General features: G+C 36.6%; 2 protein-coding genes across 2 annotated transcripts in view; one reads left to right on the top strand and one right to left on the bottom strand.

Annotated features, from left to right (window-relative positions):
• LOC149801034 (dynactin subunit 3-like) overlaps positions 1-24,914 on the top strand; it is an 89,747-nt gene that overhangs the window by 15,951 nt on the left and 48,882 nt on the right. The window lies entirely within an intron of this gene.
• On the bottom strand, positions 14,568-24,359 carry LOC149801035 (la-related protein 6-like). Its single transcript, XM_089955066.1, has one exon. It carries the CDS (start codon positions 24,182-24,184, stop codon positions 22,745-22,747), a length of 1,440 nt encoding a protein of 479 aa, XP_089811192.1. The 5' UTR covers positions 24,185-24,359; the 3' UTR covers positions 14,568-22,744.

Genomic DNA, 24,914 nt, shown 5'->3' with positions numbered 1-24,914 from the left:
AATATTTCCACGTTAGAAATGTGAACTATCGCAAGTTATTATCACAAACAAAACTGGAACATAGGGGCTTCACAGCTGTTGTTTAGACACCGCCGCTCAACTTCACAACTTACTTGCTCTGTCTCATACTTTGGTCTTAGGAAACATCGCAGTTGTAGATGCAGCAACAGTGGTAAGAGCAGGAGGAGACATCGTCACTACTGTCGTAAAATGATAGTTCTTTCAAAAATGCGTTTAGTAGGGTTTTTTAAATATCAAATGAAGAAAAACGTGTGTTAAATCAGGGTTGGTAGACATCGTGGTCAACGACAAAGTAAAAGTGACAGAGAAAATGAGACATTGTAGTCGAGTAGCGTGCTTTTCTGAGTACGTTCGTGTCCTAACGGCACAATACCGTCTCAAGTTCTCTTGATGGCACCATTTGTCTGGGTTTTTTCTTGCAACTTTTTTCTTTCGTGGTAGGGTCTGAATCGAAGGGTCGTCAAGATGCATGAGGTGTTTAAGACGCATCGGTGTCGTTTGCATAAATCAGCCAGGGTTCCTAACTGTTGGACTTTCACTTGCCCTTGTGAAATATACCAAGTCGTTGTCACAACAAGATGTAGAGAGGGATATATACAGAGAGAACGAACTTGGTTAAATCATTTCTGAATCAGCGATCGAGATGAAGCGATCGCACGGTTTCAGTGAGAGAGAAGAATGTAAGTGGCAGCGACGTGACATATAGCCTCACACACGGAAAGTGTTCGCTCAAAGCGAATAGATGAGCGAACCTGAACCAACACATTCCACCAGACCGAGAGAACCTATTCCAAACCAAGGTCCACCACCAGCACTAAACCCTGAAAAGTACTACCACATCCGAGAGTCGGAAAAGCGCTCATCTAGAAAATGTAGAACCACGGCCTACACGTACACGGTGAAGTTTAAAGATTTCAATTCAAACGTACAGCTGGCGAAATCAGTGGGGTTCATCACCGATGTGCGGGATTCTTTGTTAACCACACTGAAACAGCGACGTGACGCCAAAGAAGACGATCGATTGAGACTTTCTATTCATTACGACAGTTTGAAGTCGCCCGTTTGGATTGAGTTTAGCAGCCCAGCAGAACTGACACCTTCCAAAGTCATTGACAATATTCAACACGTGCAACAATCCAACGACAAGTTTCACATCACCGACGGAAAAGCGGCACTGCTCATGACCCACGTTGTACGTTTACACACATGCCAAATCGTCTGTCGGCCAATGGAAAAGGTCCATCAAATTGTGTACCAGAAGAGAGTTCTGCTTCCCAACCACTTCACTTTACCGTACGGTCACGTCGATATTGTTCAGCATAAAAACGCTGCAACCTCCAAGACCGATAGATAGTTCATTGTAACTACCAACGTCAATTGAGAAAGACGAATCCTTTCAAACAGCAAGGATAGAGCGTAAGACTCAAGTCAATCGAGAAACTCAGGTTTGATGCTATGCCTCACGATCACATCACCAATGCGGTACCACATCTTAGTTGTTTATGTAATAACGCCATGACAAAACTACGTGCAACCAGTGCAGCTTCCTGACCACAAGACTTTACCTTATGGACATGCTGATATCACTTAGTATAAAAAGGGTCGACTTCCAAGAACGACACTTCATTGCAAGGACAAGCGACGAGAAAGATGAATAACTCTACGCAGAAAAAAAAGAGAAGGAACAAACATCATTAACCTCTTTCACCACCATACCGTCACAGCAAAGTGCGTCCAAGAAGGGAAAGGATTCAGTAGACCTAAAGGAGTATTTTAGCATCCAAATGACTCAGACAGCGACTTCGAGAAAATTTAGAACGACTTACACCTACACGGTGAAATTTAAAGAATTCGCGTCTGACGTTCCACTCGAGGAAGTAGCAGGTTTCATTACGGACCTACTTGACTCACTGTTAGAGTAACTCAAACGTCAGTGCCAAGTCAAAGATCGAGGTCGTTTGAGCCTATCTATGTATCACGACAGTTTGAACTCACCTGTACGTCTCGGGTTTAGCACACCTGCAGAATTAACTTCTTCCAAACTTTTGAGGGCTATTGAAGACGTACAGACGATGAGAGAACAATCTGACATCACCGATGGAAAAGTGACCGTTCATATGGCATACGTTGTACCTCCATGGGAAGAAGACGATGTCTGCACTTGATCTGCTTACCGATAAGTGTACCTAGTACGATGGACATAAAAACAAATTTACGTGATGGCAAACATCTACGCTGGGACACAAGTGGTAGCTGACCTGATTTTAAACAACGCGTGAGACGGATATAGAGAGAAACGTGAACTTTGTCCTATTTAATTGTTTGTTACTTGTTTTGTTTTAGCTTTTTCTTTTAAATGAACATTTAATGTAAACACGTTGTATATGAAGTGATTTTTTGAAAGGCGTGAAGTTTAATTTTAAAGAGTAGTTTACTAGAACCAAGAACTAAATAGCGCGTAAATAGGTTTGTTTCATGTCCAAATGTTTATGTATTAAATGGATAGTGCTTATACCATTTCACAGGCCAGGGAGCCCATGTATATACTTGAATAAAAGTTTTGTACCCATACAATAGACTTTTCTTTTTCGAGTCTGTATTCTAACCGTGAGTCTTTCTTTAAATCATTTCTGTCATCTTTTCTTTGCTTCCACCCTCTTTGTTTGAATGTGTATTTGTGTGTTCCTGTATGTCTATGTTTGTCCCTATAAATAATTTTGACCCTTTAAACACCTTGACGTCATCCATGTTCAATTCCCCAGGTGCCATTCCCATTGTCCCTATACATGCACACCCATGTTAAATTCACATAGACCCCATAGTGCTGGGACACCTTTTTGACTGGGACTTCCATTGACCCTATACAACCCTAACGTTTTGCCCCATATTAAATTTCCAATAAACCATAAACAGTACCACGACCTTTTTGACTGGGATTTCCATAGACCCTAAATAGCCCCCATATACTACTTATATTTGTCTCAGCTTGTGACGAATTTAAATGTTGATGGATGCTTAATTATAGTTCGGGGCATTCGGAAAGAAATGAACATAAAGAATATGCGACAAAAGCAGCCCGGATAACATTTCGGTTAAGTATTTATCTGCATAATTACATGAATTGTGGTATCGTTGGTACCGGCTGGAGAAATGTACATGGCGATTATGTTACGTAGTTTGGTCAAATACCGATAAACTCTTGTCCAGGTAATAAAATCTTTCGTATGCAGTAAAGGTGAACGTCATTATCGCTTGTTGAACGGATATAAGTAATAATTTATTGCCCTCCGACTGCGCCAAGAGCAGCTATCCATGAATCTGGACAAAATTAAAGTTGATATTTTTCATATCATCTACGCACTAGAACTTTTAAACACAGTGCGCTTTACAAGTGTGTAATTAACACCAAACATAACTGTATATGATGAATGAAAAGACAGGTATTTTTTGTTTATTTTTCTATATGAATATTTCATAAAATTCGTCAACATACTCTTCTATATATAGGCAGGGCCGTAGAGAGCGATCACGGGCCCTGGGGTAAGAAAACCCCTGGCCTCTCCTATTTCTTGTTCAAACAAAAATATTTATTTTATAAAATTAAAAAGTGCTGTTCGCCCCGGACCCCATTACGGGACCAGGGCCCCTGAGATATATCCCCGGTCCCCCCATGGTCGGCCCCGTATTTAAGCAATATGTTATATTTTCGAATTTTCGTGTTAGTTTTAACGACTATGTTAACTCATTGGTAATGTCTTCGGGGGACGTCCATTAATTATGTCAACAATTTTTAGGCAATTTTTTACCCCCCCCCCCTTGTCAACAACTGTCAAACTTTCAGTGACACCCCTAATAAAATTTACCCCCCCCCCCCAACAAAACAATATTTTATACGGCTGGCTTTTATGCTAAAAATAGAATTATGGAAATTAAAATGTCTACAAATAAATTTTAATACATTTTTTTTTTACTTGTTTAACAGATTTCAAATTGCCTATAACACTTTGAATTCATGAAAAAATCGAGAGTTTATATTCTAGCTTCTATCATCTTCACATGGGAAAGCCAAATGTTCCTCAATTGTTATAATGGGCATAGTGGCTGATTCATTAATTTCTTGTGGCACCGATACACCCGATACCAATGCATCGACTAATTTCCTATTTTTTGATTTATTAAATTTATTGTAAAAAATAACATTGTTGACGTCATTTTATCTTGAACTCCCCCCTCCCCCATGTCAAATATTGTCAAACTTCTTCAAACCTCCTCCCCCTATTCTGTTGACATAATTAATGGACGACCCCTTGCCGAGAAAAGAAGTGCCACTCCCAATGACACACCATGTTAGCTTGCTTGAACGGATATTGAACCAGCTAATCTTCAACGCTCTGCCAACTTAGATGTTAATACTTGACATCTGAATTAAGAGAATGTTTATGATGTTTTCAAGAACCTTCATCATGATTTTTGACAAAATCATAAACACTGCCTTTTAAGATGATATAGAGAAGTAGGAAAGTTTGTCGCATGATTTATCTCTCGAGACCTGTCATTAAAGCGGTTTCATCACGATAGCAGAATGTATACCCTTAGTTGGATTTGGATTTTTAACGTAGCTTTAACAATTTTTCAGTCATGCTGCGTACCTTTAGGAATCTTTTGTATTGCCTTGCCTGCTACACACTGTGATCATTTATTTCCAGTAAAGTCCATTCCCACCTCTCTCCCTCTCTCTCTCAATAACTATAACCTACAAAAATCCAAAATAGCATTCCCTATAAATGTCAGACATTTTGTTTGGTAAAGCAAGTCATTAATTCGGCATCACTAATTTATGTTCATTAGACGCTACTGCTGAGGCATAACATAAAAAGCATGCAGTCCACTCATCTAATTTCTATACTCGTTCAGATTTGCAAATGTTCAATACACAGTTGGTCTACTGAGCGTAACTTGTCTTAATATACAATGCAGTCGTTATTATGAAACGTTTACCACTGAATAGTTAAGTTTATTCCTGCTTCCAACTGCACTAGTCAGAAAGGTTTTCCGAGTATACTAGGATATAAATAGCATGGAATCAGGGTGGTATTGAAATAATATACATACACAACCTATGTTAGTAAAGCATCAAATACTAGGCACAATGACCTTTGGTTATAACAGTGCAAGTTTGTTAATGTACATAATTGCCAAACTTCCCCTTCAACCACAAGATGTCACTGAACTGGAACATAATAAACTGCTATGGGCCACTAACTAATCTCAACCATAGGTTTCAGTGATGTCATATTTCTCGCGGTTAATATGCTTTTATGAGGCCGAGATTCTAAGGACGCGTCATTTTTTCTACCATATCGGATTACAAAATCAGCTTTGCATGAAGATCGGAATGCATATTCATGTACCTTTGAATCTGACTGCAACCAACGAAATTCCCGTTCCCAACCATTATTGGATTTTGTGATGTTCCGGTTACTTGGATTTTGGTGCTTTTACATTTCCACGCTTAGACATCAGTCATGTCATCAAGGAACTATTACCCTTAATATACTACACTGGAGCCAGAATGTGAAAAAAGAAGAAAAAATGTCACTAATAATTATGCTTACGTGGGAGATTTCAATAAGTGATGGGAGACACCACTAAACTCGGGAGAAAAACCCTCGCATGCAGGAAGTTCACTAGACCAACAAGTTGTTCTCCACAAGAGAACATCTTGTTGGTCTAGAGGTTCACATGTCCTCCTCATCATCATCACCATCATCATCAGTCCCGTAGTCTGATAGACCGTTGGGTCACCGCACAAGACCGAACAACCATTCCTCTCAATTTCCTGTCTTTCTCAATGAGTCGCTCAGTGTCAAGCCTGTCCTGTTCACATGTATGTGTGGATTATTAGTAAAACCTGGAGACCTAAGCCTGTATAGATCTAAGTCATCATAGTTCACTTGTCATGTTCATACATCTAGTGGTTTTCGTCTTATAATTTGCAAATTCGAACTACACTTTCACTTTCATCTAATTTTTGAGAAATGTTCAGTATCAAATATTTCCCTCTAATAATCTGATTTTTTATTTATTTTGACCCATGTTCTGTACTTATGACAATGTATGACGATGATACCATTCAAGATTATTTCATTCGAAAAATGCATCCAAACTGAGAAATAAAAATATAACTATATATATATATATATATATATATATATATATATATATATATATATATATATATATATATATATATAAGTCTCTCCCATCTTTGTTTTAAACAGATGAAATTGAATTTTCGAGGTTTATTTATGGTTGTAACAATAGGTATCAACATTTTGGCATTGAAAATAATGCATTCTTAAAACCAAAATCGGCTTTTATTTTGAGAATCACCCATGGCATGCATGTTTCAGCCTAAATTAGCTGGCTGCACGTGCACTGAAACATAGTATATATCACTCAAAACAAGTATAGCAGGAGTTATATAAAACCGTGCACATAAATCATTGAGTTTTTATAAAATTTGTCACTTTTAATAATCTGACTGAACACTGTCTGGGATTAGAATATAATGTCGCATGTCTGAGGTATGATGCCCCAGTGCTTAACATCACTATAAACTGCCACACCGCAGACATCGTAGCGATATGATTGAAAAATTGTAAAGACCATGTTCAAAATCTAAAACACACACACACACACACGATATAATATGGAATAACAAATGAAGGAGATTTAGTATCTTAACTTCTTTTTTAATTTTTAACAAATTAGATTGATGAGTAATCATTCAAGACAACAATATGAGGAACTAAAAGAAAAACATTAAGCATAAAGAGGTCCACCTGAATCCCAACCATGGCAATTATGTTTTTTGTGACCAAAGTACAGAGAAAAGGAATGGAACTATCTAGGGGGCAAAGAAAAAATACAATTTTCTTAAGAGTGTTATATGCATATAGAATGCTCCCAGTTATTAATGTCTGGTCTGTGTGTGTGTGTGATTAGAATTTTTAACGTAGCTTTAATAATTGTTCAGTCATATCGCTGTCTGGATTTTAGTCTTTCTTTATTTGATCTATAGAGTTGGACCAATTAAGAAAGCCTCAGCTTTGAAAGAATTAGAAGTTTGACATTTTTTCAAAAGAAAGGTCAGGAAGCTAAACTCTGACTTTTTTCTGCAAAATTACTGAAGACCAAATAAGTAAAATGTCTTCCTCTCTTAGGGTGGGGAGAGGAGGGGGGAGTGGCAGGGACATTAACAAGGATTGTCGCATATACAAAATCTGTAAATATTTACATAACTGAGAATATATGACAAAATATAGACCTTGCAAGTATTAATATCTGTGATCAAATCAACATATTTTAAAACAACAGTTGACACAAAGAGCAAGAATAATTATGAACAGAAAAGCTACAAACAGTACAACACAGTGCTTCAAATTGGGGAACATCTCAAGGTGTTATACAAGCAAATAACCTGCATGCAAAGTTGAACAGGATTGGCAAATATTATATAATCTTTCAAGAATTAAAAACATGCTTTGAAATGGCCTGTTTGCAAATTTACACAAAATGTTATTCACTTCATAAATGGTTTGAAACTGTCACCCATACACTGTTCTTCGAACACTTACCATAATGTTCCTGTCTATACAGTACACTTCTGCCTCTTTAATTTGATATGACTGTCAGTCAGTATATGTTTACTCAGTGCTAGGGCAGAAATCATCTGGACATGTGACCTTGACATAACACTGGACAACAAATTTTTACAAAAGTCATGTTACTGAAATAAAATTAGTCAATTCTTATCAATTTTTATGTGCTGAACACGAATATGACAGTCAAATTGCAAAATTGGCTCTAGTTTTTTTGTAATCTGCAAGAAATTAATGTTTACATAACGAAATGCATTCCAATAGTAAAAGGTCAACTGTAATAGCCTACCTATAAAAAATCAAGTCATTGACTACATCTTAGATTTCTTCGCCTGTCTCTTGTACAGCTGTTCGGGAGCATCTCTGAGGAGTGTCCAGCAGTAGTCAGCCAGCATTGTAGTGGACCATTTTCCCTGGTATCTTTGTTCCATTGTTGCGATATCTTGATGAAAACGTTCGCCGTGTTCATCACTAACAATACCACAGTTGCTAGGAAAGAAATCCAAATGGGAATGAAGGAAGTGAATCTTTAGAGACATATTGCAGCCAAGTTTCTTATACTTCATCAACATGTCTTCTACTAGTTCCTTATAGTTTTCTGCCCTAACATTTCCGAGGAAGTTTGTAGAAACTAGGCGAAAAGCATTCCATGCTTGTTTCGCGTCACCTTCCAGCAAGTTGTTGAACCGGTCATCTTTGAAAAGCTCTCGAATCTGAGGACCCACAAAAACTCCCTCTTTAATCTTTGCTTCGCTGAGTCGAGGGAATTTTTCATGCAGGTATCGGAATGCTGGCAAAGTCCGGTCAATGGCTTTCACGAAGTTCTTCATCAAACCTAGTTTGATGTGAAGGGGTGGTAGCAAGATTTTCTGAGCCTCAACCAGAGCTGGGTGTTGGATATTCTTCTCTCCAATGGCTACATTCTGCCTGTGAGTCCATTCCTTCCTCATGTAGTGCATTTCCCTTGCTCGGCTATCCCACTCGCATAAGAAACACATGTATTTTGTATATCCTTGCTGCAGTCCCATTAAAAGGGCAACTACCTTCAAATCACCACAGAGGTGCCAGCTGTACTTGTTATACTCAATGGAATTCAGTAGCTGCCTTAAGTTATCGTGTGTCTCTTTCATGTGGACAGCATACGCTACTGGAATAGATGGAAGAATGTTTCCATTGTGCAAAAGCACAGCCTTGAGACTCAGTTTCGAAGAGTCCACAAATAGTCTCCATTCTTGTGGGTCATGAGTGATTTTTAAAGCATTCATGAGGCCCTCAATATCGGAACAGAATATCAGATTACTTTCCTTTCTGAAGAAAGGCTCCAATTGCTGGTGGCGCTTTCGATATGCAGTAATTGTGACATCTTCTTCTAGAAGATTCCATTGTTGGAGTCTTGATCCTAGCAATTCTGCCTTGTTCTTTGATAAGTCCAAATCACGAATCAGGTCATTTAGTTCTTCCTGTGTTATTCTGTGTGGGGTTGATGATGCACCACAGTGAAAATCTGGATCACTGCATGCTGATGGACCAGGAGAAGAACAGGTCGACTCACCTTTGTCTTCGTCAGATGAATCAAGAGAATATTCTGCTGGAGGTTCTGGAATAGGAAGTCCCTCACCATGTGGAACTGGTCTCAATGCAGACGGAATGTTTGGATAGACTATTCTCGACTTCTTTCGCTTCATTATTCCGCCGGAAAGAGGAGGAACCAAGCAGAAGTAACAGTCATTTAGGTGGTTGCTTGGCTCTCTCCACACCATTGGGACTGCAAACGGCATTGATGACCTTTTGCAATTCAACCACTGTGAAAGCTGTGTTGTACATGTAGCACAGCATATATGCGGAGCCCAAGGCTTGTCTTGGTCACCAACCTTGCATCCGAAGTAAAGATGATATGCCTTCTTCACTTGAGAATTGATACTTTTCTTCTGGTTGGCAAATGTCACTTCCCCACAAATATAGCAAAAATTGTCCGCGGTATTAACACACTTTCGAGGCATTACTGTTCTTTATTGTACGTAAATGGATAAAATAATAAGTTTTATGTAACAGTAGCTTGAACTGTCTCGCACAACGTCTAAAATATTTTAAATGCTGAACCTATCTGATTGGGCTTTATATAGTACACTGCTTACGTCAGCTTCAGCAGCCGCCTGGCATTAGTATAATAGGCCTACACATGTATAGTACACTGCTGACGTCAACTTACTTAAGCAGCCGCATGGCATTAGTATTGCATTGCATCAGAAAATGATGCAATCAACTGTGGATGATGTGAGCATGATGGTATTATGCAATGTTACATCATTATTCCGGATGTTGCTGCAGTCCTACTGGAGAAATTTACACAGTGAAACATAGAAAATGAGGTATATGAATATCTTCAAAACGAGAGCCAATACAAATTTTTCACGGTTATATTCGTGTTCGGCACACCAAAATACTACAGATTAGGGCCTTTTCAAGTCAGTAATGATTTCACTGTTGACCAGTGTAATTGGTCCAGTGACTAATTGATGAGTTTCAAAATTTTATGAAAATTATTGTATTTTAACTCAACACACTAAATTCAATCATTTAAATTATAATTTTGATATATAATTTTTCTGCAACCAACCCTACTAAAGTAACCCGTTCTTTTCTCCTGACTTTGACCAATGTCTGCCAAAATATGACTAGTACGACAACTATGTATGGGTATTCCAAAAACACAAAAATGATAATAGCAATAAAGATAAAATATTTTCAATATATGGTGAATTATTTATATATAAACCAGATCTTAGATGAACACTCACAGGATCCATCATCATAGGGCAAATCGATTGCACCCATTATTCATCTCTTATGATAAACAGGAGGGCACTTTGAACCTGCATGGGTCAAGAGATGATATGAATAAATATGAACAAGACATTAAAAGTTTCATATAAGATGTACATATTCTCTGCAAAGCTCACTTGTTTTGCATGTGCAAAAACTTCAATGCAATTCCATAAAATTTTGAACTTTTTCAAAAGGAATAGTGAAAATAAACTTGCATAAAAGGGATAACTTACACACAGAAATAAATTTTCCTGATTGACATGCGTCTGTCAAAAGGACAGATGCTGTAGAGGACAAAAAAGATTTTTTACAAACCAAAGAGAAAATCATTTAATCATTTTAAATGCCGAGTTTTAATATTCATCAATGACAACTTTCAAATTAGCTACTGTGGTGGGCATACTGGATGTCAGATTGGCGTCATTTTCATTTCGGACTAAGTAAATACCATAAGTCTACTTATGAAACCCCGTGTTGATATAACCATCAATTTGAGAGAAGAGATATTATTTTAAACATGGCCCTGGTGTGGCCATATTGAGGGTCAATTCTGATTATTTTCATTAAGGACCAACTACATATTAAGAACTCTTCTAATGAACCAAACCCCACCCACCCAAGTCAAAAGACTTTCATTTAAGAGTAGAGACAACAAAATTTTCAACCACTAGATTTTCACGATGGCCGCCATTTTAATTTAGGATTACTAAGACATTACAAGAATTATTCTGGTGAAAAACCCATCATAATAAGACTTTACACTTTAGAGGTGTAACAATAAGATTTTCAAGATGGCTGCCATGTTGGCCTAATTGGACAATCAGATAAATACCTTTTGTGTTTAGGATCAACAAGGCATCGGAATAGGTCCTCTGGTGAAAGCATAATGTCGACATTTGTTCAAGAGTATCAATAGCAAGATTTTCAACAAGATATCATAAGAAGTCTTTTGGTGAAAACCCCATGTTGAAATAGCCATCCATTTGGAGAGAAGCAGAGATAACAATATTTTCAAGATATGACTTTCCATTTAGGAGTAGCAATAACAAGATTTTCATTGTGGTGGCCATATTGGACACCATAATAAGTCTTTTGCTGAAAACCCCACATCAGTATGACTTTCTGTTCAAGCAGAGTTGTGATAAAAAGATTTTTAAGATGGCTGTCATTATGGGCACACTTTATATATATATATATATATATATATATATATATATATATATATATATATATATATATATATATATGTATGGATGGGTGAGAATAAATGACTATGAAACGTATTTAATTTCTCTTTCTGGCATAATATACAAACTGCATTGCTCAATTATCATGTAAGAACTCTTATATTCAAACTGAATTATATGTCAAAAACAAGAGACCACCTTTTTTGTTCAGCCTGACTTTTATTTAGCCAGAAAATACATGTATAAAAACAAACTTTAACACTAAGTTTAATCTAGGCCATGGAAAGACACACCGGTCATGCATACTGACAACAACCAAAATGATCGCTGTCATGCTTTCTCTAGTGCAGGCTAAACAAAGGGACAACAGAAAAGTCTCTGATGGCACATCTTGTAAATCTATACAAACATTGTGTACAAGAAAAATTTAATAAAAATTATTTAGAACCGGTGGAATGTGTCTGAAACAAAAGTACAGACGTCCTTAGATGATGAAATAAAATAGTGACAAAATAAACCTCAACTCATTATAAACTTAGGTAAACAAATACATTTTTATACATGTAACAAAAACATAATGTGCTCACAATAAAAGCACCTGCTGTACTTCGACCATTAATATGGCAAATGATATGTTACTATTTCAATGGCAAAATAACATACAAACACTGGCATAACATGTCAATACAAAACCAGTGCATTTCTCATGATTTCAGCAAAAGAGTCCAAATTATATTTATACAGTACTTAAGAATAAATGGAATGTTTTTAAGCATTTTGTAAGGTCAGGTTTTCCCCTTGTATGATCAAAAAGAAACTTTTCAAAGTTTTCCCCGATGTTAAAAACTAAATGCAAAGACTTTGTCTCCAATGCCAGCTTTCATCACATTCAAAACTCGATTCCCTTGAACTCAGGTATTAAAATTTTTTTATCTTCTGACATACACAGCTTTTAATATAGAGTGGTAAAGCTTGTACTTTGTAATCAAGCTGTGTTAAGCATGGTACAAAAACACCTCACACCTAAAGTCTGATCTCTGATCTTGTCATTTGTAGGCAGCTTCTCTCCACATTCAATCAGCATAAATAGATGATAAATGGGGGGGGGACTTCCTCCATCAGTTAATGGGCTGTAACATATGGCAACCAGAAAGTTAGACCCTGAATATGAACAACTTTCCTTGATGGTAGTGAAATTCAAGACAGCCAATGTTATTTCTACATCACTTAAATGATAAGATCTAACACTTTAAATTAATGATTTCACATCTAAACTTAACACAAAATACCCTGTTTGTGCTGTATAATATTCAATAAACTCCAATTAAACACAGAAGGGGTTAGGGGAATGCTGTTGAAACATGGACAAGAACTGTACAGACTCATTTGCCACTCAAGAATCCTTGGAACCAGTTAACATGATATAACTATAGTCTAGAGCTTACTTTATAATAGACCTACATAGGGGGAATAAAATACACACCACTGTATAGATTAGGCAATTACTGAAAAAATAAAACAAATCTTCATTTCCCTAACAGTGCATTCTATGAAGCCTAACACTTTCTATGAATGTAGTAGATTAAAAAACTGAAGAGTCATTTGACCCATGACCATATAATCTCAGGAGTCATTTGACCCATGACCATATAACCTTAGGAGTCATTTGACCCATGACCATATAATCTTAAGAGTAAAAAATGACAAAATCAGTAATTAAAACCAAACTCTCATTCATTTTTTTGCATTCAGGAGCTCATAGCTGGGATTGTTTGTTTAATGTTCAAGCTTTCTTATCTTCTGTTGAGTAAAGAGAAACACTTGTCCAGGATTTCTTAAGAAAAAGAGGGACCCCAAGTGGCCGAGTGGTCTAAAGCGCTCTCCGTTATGGATCACTGCCATCTCACCTCTGTCTGCGTGGGTTTGAGTCTCAGATTCGTCTAATGTGGGTATGTGAGAAAGCTTGCCCGTAGCTTTTCGTGGGTTGGTGGGTCTTTCCTGGGTTTTCCGGGTTTTTCCTCCACCATTAATACTGGCCGCTATGTATAGCCTATCGTTTGCTGAAAAATGGCATTAAACCTTACAACAACAACATTATAAGAAAAAGACGTGTAGACAGTAAGAAAGACATGGCATTACTGACTTCTGTTTCTCTTTCTAATTATGTACAACTCTCTGTGTGTTTGGTATATTAAACAGAAAAGATTATTTAATACCTTATTATATTTGTAACTACTAAACATTTTACGTCCTCAAGTGATCTTAAATGCAAACATATACCCATGCAACTATGAAAGTTGTATATGAATCAAATATCTCGATACTAAATTATAACCAATTCAACCTGATCAGCATGCATCAAATAACATGAACAAGGCATGTTAAGTTTAATTAATGATAAACAACACAACCAATGCTGTGATGTACTATGAAGTCACCTGTCAACAGAGCATGTCAATTAATTGATACAGTCTGGCAGACTAATAATGCAGCAATCAGCTGTGCCATCAGGAAATAACTAGTTCTGTGTTGCCTCAGCCCAATGAAAATATAAAAGTATGACAAACACATAACTGGAGATAGGCTTGAAAAATATACACTTAAGTACATTTTCTTGAATCAAGACAAAGTATACAGGATCAGAGTACATGTATTTGAGAATGCTATCAAATATGACAGAGTTGTGGAAGCCACAATGCTTATTTTACAGTCTGAACAGGCGAGTAATTGGAACAAGGTCCACTCAGTTAGTGCATATCACACCAAACCATCAGTAATTATAGATATAATCTGCTACCTTACTCCTGAGTCCTAGTCTCAGAGCCTTGGTGAAGCGAATTCCCCAGAAAAATTAAACAGGATAATGGGAGTCATGAAAGTATGTTTATTAGCATAGAAGTATAAACACATCAATTGATCGTGTGATAGCTTATATGTAATCATGCCTGTAATTTGTTTATTCAGCATTAAGAGGTTAGTGTTAGGACTGGTTAGCCTGGTGTCAGGATGTGACTGGGTGGGACATCATGCTACATGTCTGTGGCATGATGTCCCAGTGCTAGTCATCACATTAAACAGTCAAAGACAAAATAGAGATATGACTGAAAAGTTGTTAAAGCTATGTTAAAAACCCAAATCACACACACACACACCAGTGACCCATATTATGGAAGATGCAAGTTAAACAACAATAGTTGCAGACTCTCAAATAAAGGAATTAGAGAGTAGATATTTTACATTCATTTATCTGGACTATATTTTCTTTAAAAAAATGCCAGATCTACTTCACAGAGCACTAATGCTTCTGAAGATTTCTGGAATAAATATAAATGAAACATTTATCCTTTCGTATGCCCAAAGAAACAATACTCTGTCATTTCCCTGAGCCCATTTTGTTGATGACATTTATTATTATGAACCAAAGAAATGACCACATTTTACATGATATAAGAAGTCTGTGAAGCACAAATGGCGTTTCACTTTTGAATCAATAATTACTGGAGAGCACTGCATAATTACCATATATATTCACAAGTCAAGTCCATCTGCAAACTACACAGAACCAGATCTGCCATCACACAATGCACTAGCAGATATGGGTATGCAGTTTTTCAGGAGTAATCAGTAAAACAAACAAGACCATGTTCTGCAGGCACATTATGCTACGGCAGAACAAGCTCCTTCTTATTTGCAGATTGATTCAACTTATAATATAAGTGAGTATATATGGTAATCAAGGAGTATTTCAATCTGACTTTTTTCCAAAGTGACTATGTGATGAATTTCTACTTGCAGTGAAATTGATGCAGTGCGAGTTTACTGCCAGGTAGTCATGGTACTATGTGACCACCCAACACAAAGTTAACCAAATGTTAAAGGCAAGTTTTATGTGACAAAAATGAGCTACTGTTTGTTATCTCACTGATAAGAATAACATTGTTTTAAGCTATGAATGATTCTGTCTTTACTAGTATCATATATACTTACTTATAAGTAGAGTCCAGCTACAAACTGCACAGACCCATATCTGCTTTTATCATAATGTGCTGGCAGATTTGGGTCTGTACAGTTTGTTAGGAGTAATCAGTAGAACAAGCAATACAGACCCTGATCTGCACGTGCATTATGCTATGGCAGATCAGGATCTTTGTTGTTTGCAGTTTGGCCTGTCTTATAAGCGAGTAAATATGGTATACGAGTCATGAGTTGGACATAAAATGTTAAGAATTAAACTTATGAAATTCCCACAAGTGTGTTCAATTTGTAAAGAAAATGCCTTCATTAATAACTCCAGAACATTAATTATGTGTATATTACAGTTAGAACCATAAAACAAGGTCCTAAATTGGAGCAATGACCAAAGGACAAACACAAAACAAAACTTTCACTTCAGGTGAATGTGCGTGTGTGATTTGGATTTTTAACGTAGCTTTAACATTTTTTAGTCATATTGCTACAATGCCTGTGAAAAATGCTCTGGTGGCCTAGTGGTTAGTGGATGTGGGAGATTGTGGGTTCGATCCCCGGCTGAGTCATACCAAAGACTTCCACAAATGGTACTAACAGATGCCTTGCTTGGCGCTAAGCATTAAGAGGTTAGTGTTAGGATTGGTCGGCCTGGTGTCAGGATAATGTGACTGGGTGGGACATCATGCTACATGTCTGCGACATAATGCCCCAGTGCTAGACACCACTATAAACTGCCACATTGCAGACATCGTAGCGATATGACTGAAAAAATTGTTAAAGCTATGTTAAAAATCCAAATCACACACGATATTTCTGCAGTGTGACAGCTGTTAGTAACATATTTGTAAGTCTCTGGTATGACTCGGCCAGGGATCGAACCCACGACCTCCCGCATCTGAGGCAGATGCTCTAACCACTAGGCCACCCGAGCTGTAGTTCAGGTGAATGAAGGTCACCTAAAAAAACTTGTCTGTTAAAACCGCCCTGAGATCATATGCAAAGCATACAAATACAATAATAAAAATGTCAGACAATCCTTAACAAGGTTTAATTTTTCAAGTCAATTAACATAAATTTGTGACTGCAATCAATGCAGAACAGATGACAATGTTCTTTAAGTGAAAGTACACTAACCCTAAGTGTCGCAAACTAATACACAATCTACTTAAGTACAACAGACTAATGTCGAAGAATAGTGGTTGACTCAATGATATTAGCGTCTTTGAATGGCCAAGGGGGAAAAAATAGCTACAATGTCATAGCCTCAACAAGTCAAAACTATGAACTGATTCTTTGGTCGTTATGAAGCAACAAATTAGTGCAAATTACCAAACAGTTTGCATCTCTTCTTACAAAGCATGTACATCTATATGAGATAGAATTTTCATATGTGCCCATCCAATCAGATGCTATAATCAAAACGGTGGACTGTTTATGCTTTGATTGTTGAGATGGCACTTAGAGTCATTTTTGATATTGCACTTGTTTTTATGTGGAATAAACAAGTGTTGGAAAAAAACACCCAGGTGTGAATCACACCTGGCTGTTCCACAGATCATGTTAGTAACCCATCAATAAAAAGAGGTAGGGATACTAATATTAGTACATGTACTTGGGAAAGCATTGCAATTAAGTATGACATTTACTCAATTCTTCTCTAAAATGATAAATACACTGATGATATTAGCATCAAGAATTCAAACGACAGTGAAAAATTATAAACAATACATACTGTTTAATTCTTCTAAATGGACTTCCAGAAGATTGCGACTCCTGCCATGAACCATGAAGCTCAACTGCTAACATTATAAAATGGTAAAAATAGAGACTGAACCAAATGTCCCTTTGGGCTTAGACTCCTTCCCTGTTGCTGCTTGTAATTACAGGGAACCAGTCTAAATACTTGTTGTACAAAAGCTGATTCAAGATCAGGTACTGTATCAAGTTATCTTTGTAGAAGAAGACACTGATAAAATAATACGCAATAAGAATCTGCAGTTTTAGTAATAAACTTAAGATGAAAAAGCTCTTCTCAATATAATATAATAAACAAATTTATACAAAGAATTTTACATCACTGCAGCTACCCAAGCTACTATCACTACTACCTACTAATAGTATTATTAACAAAAGTCACTCGAATGGACTCGTGCTCTACTGTGCGAATTGTTTCCCCAGGAATTCAAGTTAAGACTGTTTGAGCCTCTAAACTGTCAAGTGCGGAAACCATCTCTGGTATTATTCAACGACAGAAAGTTCAAATTAGGTGCAGTGGAGCACATATTAGATGCTAACTTGGCCCATTTTCACTTAGGATGAAGCATATATCAACAGAAGTCTTGGTGAAAACACAATGTCAAAATGACCGCTCCAGTAGCCTAGTGGTTAGAGTATCAGCCTCTGATGTGGGAGGTCGTGAGTTCAATCCCCAGCATAGTCATACCAAAAACTTATAAAAATGGTACTAACAGCTGCCTTGCTAGGCACTCAGCATTAAGAGGTTAGTATTAGGACTGGTCAGCCTGGTGTCAGGATAATGTGACTGGGTGGGACAATATGCACATGTCTGCGGCATGATGCCTCAGTGCTGGACATCACTATAAACTGCCACACTGCAGACATCATAGCGATATGGCTGAAAAATTCTTAAAGCAAAGTTAAAAATCCAAATCACACACAATGTCAAAATGATCATACCTTCATGGGAAATAATGACAACAAGATTGTCAAGCCAACAGTCACAGGAGTGATAATGGATGTATGACTATCACCACTTTCATTTAGGACCAACCAGGTATCAGAACAAGTCTACTGGTTAAAACCCCATGCCGATGTAGCCATCCATTTGAAAAGGAATAGAAGTAACAATATTTTCAAGATATGTCTTTCAAGAAGGCTACTATGTTGGCAACATTGGACATCAGATAGGCACCATTTAAAGTTAAAACGAACTGGACATCATGATTTTTTATAAGATGGCTGCCATGGTGGCCATACTGGATGTCAAATCAGAACCATTTTTATTTCAAACAAGCTAGACATCATAAAAGACATAAGTCTTTCAGTGAATACCCGATGCTGATATGAAATTCCTTTCAGGAGGAGTAGCAATAATAAGACTTTTAAGCCTGCCAATTTTAGTTGCCATATTGGACATCAAATTGGTGTCAATTTCAACTAAGACCAACTAGACATCACACGATATGTTTTAGTGTAAACCCAATGTTGATAAGACCATCCATTGAGAAGGAGTAGAGATAAAACGATTTCCAAGAAGGTTAATTGTGGTTGTCGTACTGGACGTGACAGAACATCCCATAAGCTCTTCTGGCCTATGACCAATAAAGCTAAAACTACTGTGCATTGCAGTTTGTATCATGATGAAATTTCATCAAGTCGCTGTTGTGATCTATCACATCTCCCAGCTCTGCTTGAAGTTAAATGTGACTTCCTATTTTGGGAGCATAAGATGGTCAAAATAGTTCAAATAGAGATTTTTTCTCCTGCCTTTTTTGACAATTTCTGAACAGTTTTGTTTGTAAAAATCTCTTGTATTATCATCTTTTTACCAGTCTAAGTGTAATAAATAACACAAGCAAATTACATATGTATAAAAAATATCAAAGCTGTAGATGAGCAGTGTATTTTATTTATGCAGAAAATGTGTCTAAAATGCATGAAGACATTATTAAATGCTTTCCAAGCATAGGAATTTGAAGAATTTAGTCCTAATTTGTCAGCCATTAGCAGTCTACCATGTATTTCGATAAACAATTGGCTCTGACCCAACACCCCAATATAAATGTCCAAATATCAAAAGTGGGGTGGCAAGGGTCAGAGGAAACTCCAACTACTTTATGCTGAACAAGCAGTTGCAATAAAATAATTACCATGCAATGGTGGGGGGTAACTAACCAATATGGGTGCATGTGTCTTCAACAGTTGTCTCAGCTGAGTTCCCAATTTAAAGAATAAGAGGGCAACAAGTCAAAACACTAATACAATTTTTGATGACTCCTAATAATTTAAATAACTTGCATATGGTTACTATGGTATCATTTTGTAACAATTTTCCACTGCTTGTATCAATATGTGTATCAATACAGCAGATGTACTGATGCAGCAATACACTGATGAATTGTTTCATCCCTACTTAGAAGTATATACTGTATGTTGTATGATGGTACTTTTTATTAATATATATCAGGATATAAGGTTCACACTCAGTTGTTCCTTGGGCATTTAAAATTATTCTATTTGACCATTGCAAGAAGATTCAGTAAAATTTAGCTCAATAATCACCCCCCTCCCACAACAACAAAAAATGAACTTGGGTCGATGACTAAACCATATGATGCATTCAAAATGGCATCATTAGTATCTCGCTGATGAAGGTTCAATCTCAAAGCACAAGATTTTTGTTTCACATTATTCACAAAACAACCCCATCTGCTCTCAAGAAATGTAATTAGTTCAAAACAAGGAAATACCCGTAAATTACTCAAGTTATTAAATTCTTATTTAGAGCTTAGACAAATCATACAGAAACGATCAATGATAAACCGGAAGACTCAAAAATACAATTAAAAGGTTTTCAGGTTCATATAATTATCTACTTATGAAAAATCTCAGAGGAAAGAAAATCCAATTAAATGAAAATACTGTATAAAAAAAGGTTTCAACATTTTTCAGTCAGTTTTTACAATTATTCTGACTGGTTTGCAAGATTAGAGATTAAAAACTGTTACATACACAACTAAAAAGATCTGAAGGATATTTTTTCATACATTAAGTAGTTTGGATAATTCAACTCAAATTAAAGAACAACATTTTCTTGTAATAATCACAAGTGAAAAAATGCCTTATACTAGCTAACATGTATAACAAAGTTTTAAAATATAAATATAGATTTTACAGTCCATTTGCTGTCCAATAACAGTACAAAATTACACTGTCAGAAAATTATAAATTTCCAGGCAATTACATATTGACAGACTTTTATTAAGTTATTACTTAATGTACCACTGTATAATTTATCAATTTTTTTTCTTCAGTTGTTCTTAAAATTTGTTGCCCTGTATTTCAATGCTCAAAAAACAAACATTTTGCAGGGGTTATTACAAAGGCATTATTCTCAAAATTTAACAGGACAAGGACAAGATGTGATTAGATACAGAGTTTAAACCCTCCAAATGTGCCTGTGACCAGCCATTCACTGAGAAAGAACATTACTTCAGGTGATGCTTGATTTATACCATAGATGCATTAATGCGGTTATGGCACAAATTGAAAGTAACTTTTCCCATAGGATAATTGTGAATTATGGAAGTTCTTGGGCAAAATAAACCTCAAAGTTTTCAAGTAATGAATAGTTTATATAATCCAAACAAATTAATACATATAATTATTCACTGCTGACTGAATCACAGTTCATGGTGCTATGATGGCATAAAAAAAAATGGTGCAAACTGAATGTTATAGCTTCGTTATAAACGACACTAAAATGAAACTGCCTAAACCAAATTGGTGTACAGGAAGCATCACCTGTATTAAACTGGGTAATCCCTATTACTGGCTGTTCCTTCTGTTGTGTTAGGTGCTTATAACAATGACAACAAAGATCTTACTTTAAAACTTACAATTAAAAAACCTGTTATAGGCACATGCCTTATTAGGCACTTATATTTCAACTTCTAGGCAGTCGAGGTGCAGCAAACAGCATATAATCAATTATGAACCTTGACTGCTATGTACAATCAACATTATGAAAATTACAGCAGGGTTGCTTTTTTAATTCCTGTCAGTAAAGAAGAAATAATGTTTTTTTTTTCTCAATAAAGATTAAATTTTCAAACGTGCCTAGCACACTAATGGAAAATGCAATCTATGACATGGAAACATTTCTGTATGTTGATAGTCGTGAGCCATTTTCCATATGGTGTGGTCCAGTGAATGTAATTTAAAATTAAAGTAAAATCATTCCTGCACATAAGATTTTACCTCATAAAAAGTAATGTATACTGCTGACTAGACAATTTGATGTAAATTTCAGATACACTGCCAGACTTCAGCAATATTAAATGTCTTTGTTTTATCAATAACTTGTGTTATATGAAAAAGTCTCACTACTAAGTTGACCTGAATATGTTAAATAGTCTTTAAAACAACTTCATATGGAGATACGACTGCCACATACTGCCATGAGAATTCCATATTATGAGTACTTAAAAATACTAATGAGCCAATATTAAAAACACAATATTGCATTGAATTAAAAAGATTTCAGAAATTCACAATTATAAACATATCAAATGCATAATGTTATACAATTTTAATACCATTTTAGGGAAAAGTGACTTGTTAGCAAAATTTGCTTGTTTTTCTAATAAATAAATACAGGGAAATTTGTAAACATGACAGGAAAAAAAATGGGTTTCAAATAGATTATATGTATTTTGGCCTGGAGGCCAGCATACATTATCTTCTGGCTAAAATGAGAACTGCAAAATAAATCCAACACCCAAGACAGCCACCAGTATCTAGTATCCCGAAATAATATCAAATAACCTTACATAAAATATCAAAACATGTGACCTTTTTTATTCTCTCCACCCCTCTTCCCAAAGTCACATGACATATCAGTAATGTACTAATCATTTGTGACATCAGAGCCCATGATATCCACAACTTTCATGTTGATGAAAGTTTGACTTGTATAGCTTGGCTCAAGTCCCTTTACATAAATTATTTTCTTAAATCATAAATAATTCACCTGCAATCATGGAAAATTCAGCTACGACATGCTGTGTATTAGGTCAATGAAAATTCAGACTTTAGCAATCCTTTACAATGGCACAAATCATGTTCTGTTAGAATTAATCAGAAAAAACAATGTGCTTATTGTATGGATGTATTTTATCTGGTGTGATCTAGTGCTGTCAATATCCCCTCCTCAATATCAACAGATTAAAATTAAGTATCAGTTTCTGACAATAAATTAATATTTTAGGGGTTTGGAAGATGTCAATGAGCAGAATTACATTAAAGCACATTACACAAGAAAAAACACTTTAACACTCATGAGAAGGTTGCAGCTCTTGGCTTTCCTCGCCCAAAATGGAACCCTTTTGTCCCATCAGGTCCTCGTGGTAGACGTACAACTCCCTCCATATCCAGCATGCGAGGAGAACTCTCTGGTGTCCGTCTTCCAATCAAGGGGCTTCCACCAAGGATTTGACTAGCAAGTGGACTCTTTTCCTGAGCTGCCTTCATCCGTCTTTGAATCCAAGGACTTGATGGAGAACTGTCTCCAGATGAATAATCATACCTTTTGCGGCTCACTTCTGGACTACTGCGTGGACTGCTGCCTGGACTAGCACCTTCCACCAATGGAGACTTTCCCTTGGGACCACCTCTTGTTCTCTGGTGTCTTGGGCTGGAACGAGGGCTAGTTCTTGGACTAAGTCTATTTGGTTCAAGTAGGTTCGGACTTGCAGAACTATGTTCAACTGCCCTGCTGGTTGGTTCTATTTCGGAACCACTGCTGTAGCAGGAAGAGTCATTGTTGTGAACCTCAAGATTTTTCTTTTTTTTCCCACGAGTGCGTTTCTTTCTCTGATTCTCATTCCCTTCATCACCTGAGTCTGGCTGCTCTTTAGTGCTTTTTGATTCCTTATTCTTCTTCTCTTTATTCTTGATAGCAAGCAACACTACTCTCATGCCATTCCTCCAATCCTCGGTATTATTCATCATTTCACATGCTTTCTTAGCCGATTCATGTGTTTCAAATTCAACCACAGTACACACTGTTTTTCCTATTTCAGGATGTTTTGTGACATGCTTTATCAAATCTTGTGGCACAGGTTTACCTGGACGCAAGATACGAATAAGTGCAACTTCACCACACTTTGAAAAAAGTTCAGCAACATTTTCTATCACTGGATTTTCCATTGGTAAGTTTACAGCAAAAACTGAGCGTGATGGTGTGGTTTCATCATAATCTGGAAGAGGGTCTTTACGCCTTACTTTTTTTCCTTCTTCATTAACCTCGAGCTTATCTGACTGTCTCAAGCTGTATGTGACAACTCTGTAATCCTTTGTCAAAGACTTGACTTTCTTGAAGGATGTAATCAGCTTGATGCTTACATATCCTGACTTGTTCCTCCTGACATGCTTTAAGAGAAACGCATCCTTCAAAATGTTGGCATCGGAGAAGTAGAATTCCACTTGTTTGATTATTTTATCTCTGAGTTCATCGTCAGGTGCAACGAATTCAGGTTCTTCACGTTGCCCTTCTTTATCAGGCTCGTCGGACGCGTCGTGTTGACTATGTATGTCATCTTCGCTAGGTACGCCGCTACTGAGTTCGCCATCCTTAATTTTCTCCAAACGCAGAACTGGTGCGACTGGAGACGATGTGTAGACTCTTTCCAATGAGTTGTTCGTGTCGTTACCAGGGTCAGTAAAAACTACTTCGCGTATTTCTGGTACGATTTCCTGGCTCGCTATCGCGCTCATTTTATCTGGGAACGATTTGATCGTACTCACGTGTATTAACAGCCTGCCTCCAAGCTACAGCTGTTTCCAGACCGGTAAAATTGTAGGGAAATCCCACAAAACTGCCGCGTCTGGATCGCTGACATATGGTTGTAAAACCTCGTTTTTCCGCAAGGCAATGACACATGTCCTGTTCCGGTAGGGGACTTTATCGAAGCTATTCAAACGGTGATCGTGCAATTTTCGACAATCAGTTATTTATGTCCTAGATATTTTAAATTTCCCAGGGTTGAACATATATATACAATCTGGACTATTACATTTTGACAGTTATCACTAGATATAAACTGAATATTCTAAACTAGCTCTAAAACGTTACTTCGCATTTTGGAGGATCAAGAACGCACTTTTGATGTGTTATATTTATATATACTTCATCACACATGGTATATATATATATATATATATATATATATATATATATATATATATATATATATATATATATATATAATGTCTTGGATATGTTCTCAGATGATATGCTTGGTAACAAGTGTTTTCAAAGGTATGCGAGTAACCTCTAAAATCAAAGTTAAAATGATGTTTGTCTTATATAATCTCTAAAACACTGATGCTGGTACGTCGGTACTGTCAGATACGCCTTGACATTAACACATTTATTGCCGACGCTGCTATACATGAAAGAAGAGAAGGTGGAAGGGTGAATCGGTACCCTATCGGCAAGAGTTAA

Source organism: Sinohyriopsis cumingii, chromosome 4, assembly GCF_028554795.1.
Source record: "Sinohyriopsis cumingii isolate HCF-2022 chromosome 4, ASM2855479v2, whole genome shotgun sequence".
Lineage (NCBI taxonomy): Eukaryota > Metazoa > Mollusca > Bivalvia > Unionida > Unionidae > Sinohyriopsis > Sinohyriopsis cumingii.
This window is presented reverse-complemented; position numbering and strand designations above follow the sequence as displayed.